General features: G+C 34.2%; 1 protein-coding gene across 1 annotated transcript; it reads right to left on the bottom strand.

Moving 5' to 3' along the window:
* Positions 1-177: 177 nt before the first annotated feature.
* LOC145107537 (kinase with adenine nucleotide alpha hydrolases-like domain-containing protein) lies at positions 178-5534 on the bottom strand. Its single transcript, XM_079044441.1, has 11 exons — positions 5399-5534; positions 4859-5271; positions 4684-4757; positions 4391-4509; positions 3930-4045; positions 2693-3253; positions 2368-2616; positions 1599-1762; positions 1213-1440; positions 831-980; positions 178-646 (listed from the first exon to the last, which is right to left on the bottom strand). Exons 2-11 carry the CDS (start codon positions 5028-5030, stop codon positions 374-376), a joined length of 2106 nt encoding a protein of 701 aa, XP_078900567.1. The 5' UTR covers positions 5031-5271; positions 5399-5534; the 3' UTR covers positions 178-373.
* Between the last annotated feature and the right edge of the window lie 2493 nt (positions 5535-8027).

The following is an 8027-nucleotide window of genomic DNA, read 5'->3' on the forward strand; positions in this document are numbered from 1 at the left end:
CGAGAAAGAAGTCATGTTATTTTATAGACGAAAGACTAAGAACAAGTCATCTTCCACCTCGTTTGAAAATATAATTACATTTTTTTTGTTCCGAATGATGGTGCTAATATAATGCATGTTAAATGTAATATATATTGTGTGACTTTTGTCCTGTGTGACAAACACTATCGAGACAAATTTGAATGAAAACCACGCATTCTCAATTCACTAGAAAATCTCACGTTTACATCTCGATTCGTAAAAACACACAACACCTCATCATCGGGTGCACATTCTTTTTTCCCCTTCGTATACATTCTCAAGCTATACAAAACTATCTACATTCTTCACAAAAAAACCCGAAGAATTTTCCCCACACCACACAAAAACAAACCTAATCCATGCTCGAAGACGGGCTCCACCTTCCCCTCAAGTATCCTTCTAATGTATGCCGTGTGTGTTGATTTACATCCACACTACCAAACGATGTTGACTTATCATCAACATCAAGAAATGCAAGACTCAAATGAGACTCCGCATTTGATTCCGGATAAACTTCATCATCATCATCATCATCGTCATGATCTTCATTAGTACACAACAATTCCAAATCATTTTGAGTTGACTTCTTGTCCAAATCATGCTCCCCTCTTAAAATGTTTAAGACCTAAAGACAAACAAAACAGAAAATGTCATAAAATTTCCTACAAAAAATAGAGTTTACGACTTTTCCTTCTAAAAAGACAAGGTGTAACAAATGAAAATAGCCCTAGAAAGTTTGTCAAGTCGTGTATAGTGTAACAAATGCAAGGTAGTGGATATTATAAGCATGAATAGATGTTTTCTCAAACCTCGTTCATTGTGGGACGCCTTCTAGCTGATCTTGTGAGACAAAGTGTTGCAGCTAGAGCCATTCGAACTATTTGATTTTTATTGACTTCTTTGTCCAAATCGACATCTAATATGCTTGCAAGATCACCCTTTTCTAGCTTCGGTTTTGCCTACATTATATACATAATATAATTAGAAAAACCCCAAAAAACAATTAGCCTAAGACCCCATTTGTTACCCTCGACAAGTTATACTCGGTTTGGCATGCATTGGAACAAAAATTCCAACGTTTTTGAAAAAAGGTAGGAGAGGGACTCACTCACAATCTCTTGTATGTGCAAAAGACGTAAATACCCTCATCGACAAATGGCATATTTACAAGGTTTCAAGAAAGATTCTTACCCACATGACCAAACTATCTTCGCCTTTAACGGGATCCGAACTGATCGGTCTTTTTCTGGTCAAAAGCTCCAAGAGAACAACACCGAAAGAGTAAACATCAATTTTTTCACTAACTTTCCCATACATAAAGTACTCGGGAGCAAGATACCCAAATGTTCCAACTACATCACTATGACTCAGGAATGGTAAACTCGTGGGTCCCCATATCGCAAGCCCAAAATCCGATAACTGCAAACAAGATTCAACAAACCGAATCACGCTAGATTCCCAAAAAAAGTTACTAGATACAGGCACACTGCACAGTGTGTGGTGTGCACCTGGGATTGGGCCTGGCCGAGCCCAACCCAATCCATTTGTGCACCTATGCTAGATGGTATGGTACAAACCTGAGGCTCAAATTCTTCTGAGAGAAGAATGTTGGAAGACTTGATGTCACGATGAATGACAGGCCGAGGACATTCTTTATGCAAATAGTTTAAAGCTTCAGCAACTTTAATGGCTATATTCAATCTTATTTCCCATGATAAAATCGATTTGTCCTTCGTGGCACCTAGATACAGAAATAAAAGAGCAAAATCGTTATTTTTTTTAATCAATTAGATGAAATTTTACCAAGAACAAGAGCAATGATCGAGGACAAATTTGATTATTGTAGTTAATATGGTCGTATACGAAAAAAAAAGTACAACGAATTTTCACCATTTATTATCAAATAGCCTCTAGCTATTTTCTTTAGCAATTAAATCAGCATGTTTTTATTTATTTATTTATTTTTAAATCATCATGTTTTTTACGGTTTAAAAAGCAACAAGTTTCCTGGTTATCCAGTTTTAAAAATGGTTAAAGTATATAAAAATCGCAACTTACTGTCACCATTTTATGGATTTAGCCATAAAACCATTAATTGTTCATTAATATATTATAATAATAGTTTAATAGCTAAAATGATAAAAATAATATTTTAATGGACAAATCAATAAAAAATAATAGTTCATATGTACTTTTAGGCTAAAACCATAAATCAATGGTTTGAAGGACAACTGGACAACTGGACAAGTACAGGTAATTTTATGTACCTTTTTTCACCCCTAAAAAGAAAATTGTAGTAAATTTAAAATTTTTACGTATCAAATTTCTTTTCTGAAAGAAACTTACCATGTATATTGTCCTCTAAATTTCCTCTAAGCACGAGATCATAAACAGAAATCAAGTTATCTTCTTCCACGCATACCCCTAAAAGAGGTGTGATGTTTTCATGATTTAGCGAAGTCATAATGTCGATTTCCAGAATATAATCTTTCCATGCTTCTCTTGATGACCTTCTGATCTTCACAGCCACCATTTTTCCATCAGGAAACATCCCTTTATATACACGATGACAACCACCTTTCCCGATCAAATTCTCTGTAATTAAAAAGACGATTTTCAATCAGTTTTGCTAATTTTCTTAAAAATCTACACTCAAAATCAGTAAAATTACCTGACGCAAAGTTAGATGTTGAGGCTCTAAGTAGATCAAACCCAAACCATTGACATCGAGACGGATTAGTTTTGAGTAAAAGATTCAAAATTTCCGGCAACTCATGGCTTTTATCGATCGGAGTTCCACTCTCGTTGCTCGTGTTTGTGAACAAACTAGATTCCGACCTAGAATCCGACGCCATGCTTTTAGGGCTAATTTCACTATTCGACGACGGCGTTCTTGGAGTCCCCGGCGTCGACCTGTTCGGCAAGTTCATCACCCACTTCACCACCGACATTTTTCTAGCCTCCATTGCCGACGGCGTTAACACGGTGTTTGCTCGGAGAAGAGGCCATCCAGGTCTTTGATGGGCAAAATCCTCGATCACAACAGAAACAGAGCTCAGAGCTTTCTTCCGCAGTTCGAAAGGGTCTAATTCTTCATCTTTTAGGCTTTTGATCTCTTCGGAACTGTGTCTCCCCATTTCTGAGGCCTCGGAGTAGCAAAACTCCGACTGGGTGTCTTTCAAATTGGAGTTGCCGATTAAGTAGAAACTTGGCCTCGGATCTCGCATTGACCCTTTTTAGAAAATAATTAATATATAATTAAAAGGAGGTAGATATTGAGATTTGGTATTTAATGTTTGATGTGTTATAGTCTTGAGATACGATAACATTGATATAATAATCCTAACATATCACATGATAGTAACACGAGTATGGTCATTAAAGATGCGTCTCAGTAAAGGTTATGTAAATGTTCGTTGGAGAAAAAAAGATGAATGGAAAAATCTACCAAATTAAAGCATTTTAGAACATTAAACTTTGAAAAATAGCAATTATAGCAACTAAATTGCTTTGTGTTTGCTTATTTGGTTTATATTGCTATAACACGAAACAAAAGTAAGATGTTATAATAAACAAATCAATAAAAATACATTGCTATTTCTTGCTTTTATGTATGTAGTTTTTGTCATAAAGTAAAAACTCATGCCTCATGTAGATTTCTCTATCATTATTCATTTATTTGCCTTCTTTTTTTTGGAAATTCTTGATTTGATCCCATTTGTGATTGGTAAAAATGTCAAAAAACTTTAGTATAAGATCATAAACAAAAAAAAGAAGACACGTTTTTTAAAAATTAAACTTGCGTAAATTAGGATCATCAGATTGTAACATAAACCTGATCATGTCATGCCTATGGCCTAACATGACCAGATTTTATGTTATGTAAGCGATATACCAAATGAAAATACCTGAAAGTTGGCCATTGGAAAACCTCTTGAAAACAACTTTCCCATTATGGAGAGCCAAAACTTCAGTTGCTAAAGGTAGTTTCTTTGCACAATATTTAGCAATTGAAAGCCAACACCTTCAAATAACATAAGTAAAAGTATTAAATGATGTTTTTTTTTACTTGATAAACTTAATAGCAAACATAATTTAATGTCGTAAACCATATATGAATATATATATTTTTAACTTAATGTACAAAAAAGAGGGAAATAAGGTTTTAGTAACTCCACTTTTTACAAAATTTTCAAGAGTATTAAAGTCCTTTATAACATTGATAGGCAAAAAAGGAACAACTTTTTTTTTGAATAGGCACAATCTCCAAAGTATACCATGTGTTAGATACTTTAAATTAAAATTTTCATACGAAAAGATTCATTTTCTTGGAACAGAAAAATGATTTTGTTTAAAAACATCCACTTACCCGAAAGCCTTGACCTTGCTAACCCCAACAATAACAGCGGCTGCAGAATAAAACTTTGCTTCTTTAACCAAAACTTTCCGTATTGAATTCCCTCTCACTACTTGACCCGTAAGGTCAATCTGAAAAAAAAAAAAAAACATGTTCGAAATTCGAAATTCTAATCTTGTTGTGTATCAAACAACAACCAGATGTTGATGCTTTGATGCACATGATGGCGTCTTGGTGCACTGCACCAGGGCGCCTTGGTCTACTTGAGACCATTGTAATAAGTTTAGCATGTTGAAAAACAATACCTGTTTTTGGTCACAAAGGCCTTCATAATCGGCCAGATAATCATCCAACAAACTCTTGTACTTTGATACAGAGTCTGTAAAACATTGAAGTAATTTGAATATTAAAAAAATAAATCCTTTAACAAGAACCACATCATATTCAAGAAAATAAAAAAAAGGAAAAAGAAAAAGTTACCTGAATTATGACAAACGTTAATGGCGATTACACGATCACCTGCATCTGCAACTTTCACCATAGCCCAATCAAGAAGCTCTCTACCACATTCATCAAATCGAATTCCCACCAAAACATTCTTCGTTTCAACACCTTGATGATTATGATTATGATCTACAGCCTCAAATGTCATTTTTTATGATGATCAATTTTCCCTTATTTATTTTTCTCAATCAACACCCTGCAAATTCTTCCTCAAACATTTTCTAATTTGATCCTAAATTTGCAGAGCCATGTACTAAAAGAAGAAGAAGAAGAAATGCAGTCTCCCACTAGAATGGAACTTATCTGCGAAATTCGAACTATAAAGATCTCAAAATCCGTGGGTTTTTCGCTAAATTCCAAGAGATATAATATTCTCAAGGAAGCCCCACCTGTAAAAAATTTAAAAATCAAAGAAAAAACCTACCCACAAAAGGAGAAATTAAATTAAAGAATGTGGAATTGGGAAACAAACAAAAAGAAAAAACAAAAAAGAAAAAGAAATAGTAAACTAATTACCTAAAACAATGAACGATTTGTGATGCAACTCCATCTTTAATCGAAATTTGATGAAGTTGCCCCAAAACGAATCGAACCCACCTACTCCAACTATCAAAGAAATTATTTAAAATCCGATTTATCTCGATTACGTTTCTATTTCTATATATTAATTTAACCAAAAATTGGTCAATTCAAATGGGGTTTCTGATTAAAATACAAAGAGCTTGAAAACGATAGGCGTATGGAGGGGACAGAATTGAAGAAAGCGTCGGCGGACTTGAAAGGTTTCCCGCGAAAAAAGGTGAAATCGATTAAAAATTTTCACCAGTTTCATGGTGGCATTTAATTCGAGAGGTGAGTTGATAAATCTAACGTTTCTATAAATGTAAAATTTATTCAAAATTGACGTCTGCGTGAAAAACAGTTTGATAACAGTAATATTTTTGAGATAAGAACGGGAGACCAGAAACCACCATACCCGTTAATGTTTAACTACCATTATTGACCTTTGATCGGCAGGAGTCTTTTGAAAGACTTGAATCTTCCTTGTAATATTAATATTCAAATGTTCCTTTCTTTGCTTTCGTAAGTAGCCAATGTCATTATATTTTTATTGTAAAGTAATATTTTTTATAAATGTTCCTTCTATTGCGTAGGGGCGGGCAGGAATATATATTAGGTGTTGTCGATGTTGAAATAGGTGTTGCCGATATAGAAAAATAGGTACAAAAATCGAAAAATCAAAATTTTTTCCACTGCGAACAGAAAAAGTAGGTGACCGATGCCATACCAGGACACCTACTAGGTCCGCCCCTGTTATTGCGACTCTCCCATATTTACAAAGTTTAGGGGAGAATGCTTGTTTTTGGCAATACTACTAAACAACTCTTTTAGAAACTGCTTTGACCACCCTTTTTCGGCCATTGAAACCCCCTAGGTTTGAATGTGAGATCTCCCTATGCCAATAACGATGTATTTACTTTTGTTATTGATGTAAATTATAAATTTTAAAGACAAACACTATAGGTTTATTTATGGATTTGATCCATGCCTATAACTCACGTTAAAAACCATCTCTTTGGTTAAACACGTGCCTTCACATGAGGGTAAGTATGTATTTTTCACCTTTCATCTCTCTCATATTCTATCAACGCTATTACGAAACCATCACTCCCATATGACTTTGAATTGATCATTGTCACTCAAAATTTCATCCACATTCTTTTCTTCTTCATATTAGAACCCTAGTTACCGTTTCGACGTCTTTGTTTTCCAGCAAGTTAGCATTTAAGCTTTCCTATGTTTTTACGAGCTCTGACATTAAGGCAAACTAATGCGAAGTTTACGACCTCTAAGTTAGTACATTGAGGTTGGGAACACATATGGTAATGCCTCTGTTTTTCTACTATATTTTCGATTTCCTAGGTAAGAAAGTAAGATATATGATGGAATATGCACATACAATCAAAGAGCCACAAAGACAACGAAGCAAACACAAAAACACATATCCCACAAGAGGATCACAGGTTCATAAAATCTAATGCAACAAAATTAACAAAGTGGGAAAAACCGAAAACATACCCTTGCAACATTGTTTTTGTAGTTCTAGCCACTTATATGGATGTATAGAATCCAAACTAAGATTCATCTCTTGTAGTCATACCCAAGAAACAACACAACAAACACTTGACCAACCCCTTGTTGGTGAAAACACTTGATCACCAAAATGCTAATTAAATAGGTTGCCGATCGGCAGATGCGTCGCATGCTCAAGGACTCATCGAGTTCTTTGGAAGAACGGGATTATGAGAGATTGGGTGAGGCTAAAACCGAATGGTAGAATGAAATTAATCACAAATCTTTTTTATGGTCCTTTATTTATAGGGTATGGTTAAGAGTTCTTATTGGATAATTACTAGGTCATTAAGTAATTATCCCTAAGATTTGAATCTCAAATCTTACACTTTAAACCCTTTAAGATCTACAGGTTTCTATTAATTATTTAATCACTAATAAATTATCAAACTAGATCATATTTATTCTTTTTTGTCAATTATTGCTTAAATATGTCATTGCGTGTAACCCAAAATGACTTTACTATTAATAATAATATTACCAAACTGTTGTGACTGTGGACACTATTTCCAACAATCTCCCACTTGCACAAGTCCCAAACAATGTATGGTCTAATATTTCCTAATAATAGATAGAAAGTCTGCTATCCAATACAACCGTTATACTTATACGAACTAGCTATGAAACAACCCTTAGATTAGTGATCAAATATTCCTTTGTTCTACAAGATATCTATATGAACACGAGCCATGGGAGCAATTCAATCTTAGTGTTCAAGGTTATGTTTCTCGATAGAGATTTGTGATGACCACATTAGACTGTACAATTGATTTAATCAACTCAGTTAGATCTTGGCCAAGCATTTAATGTCAATACCAAATCATCAAGGGGCCCATTGTTGGATTAGGTGTCTAAGTCATAACTATATTTGGTATGTACTTGACCCGGTTGTAGCATTGTCCTTTTGGGTTGCCTTCACCAAAACAACTTGATTGGAAGAATAATTGAGAAATAGGATAAAAGTGATTCATTAATATATTATATGAATAATATATTAAAAGAGAAATCATAT

The sequence above is a fragment of the Lactuca virosa genome, chromosome 4 (assembly GCF_052849685.1).
Source record: "Lactuca virosa cultivar CGN04683 chromosome 4, Lactuca_virosa_CGN04683_v6, whole genome shotgun sequence".
Lineage (NCBI taxonomy): Eukaryota > Viridiplantae > Streptophyta > Magnoliopsida > Asterales > Asteraceae > Lactuca > Lactuca virosa.

Excerpts from the sequence above, each read along its gene's own strand:
- LOC145107537 (XM_079044441.1), bottom strand. The coding sequence starts at position 5,030 with ATGACATTTGAGGCTGTAGATCATAATCATAATCATCAAGGTGTTGAA. Across the intron at positions 2,617-2,692 it reads AACATCTAACTTTGCGTCAG|AGAATTTGATCGGGAAAGGT; the intron begins GTAATTTTACTG and ends TTTTAATTACAG. Across the intron at positions 1,763-2,367 it reads TTTAGAGGACAATATACATG|GTGCCACGAAGGACAAATCG; the intron begins GTAAGTTTCTTT and ends TTCTGTATCTAG.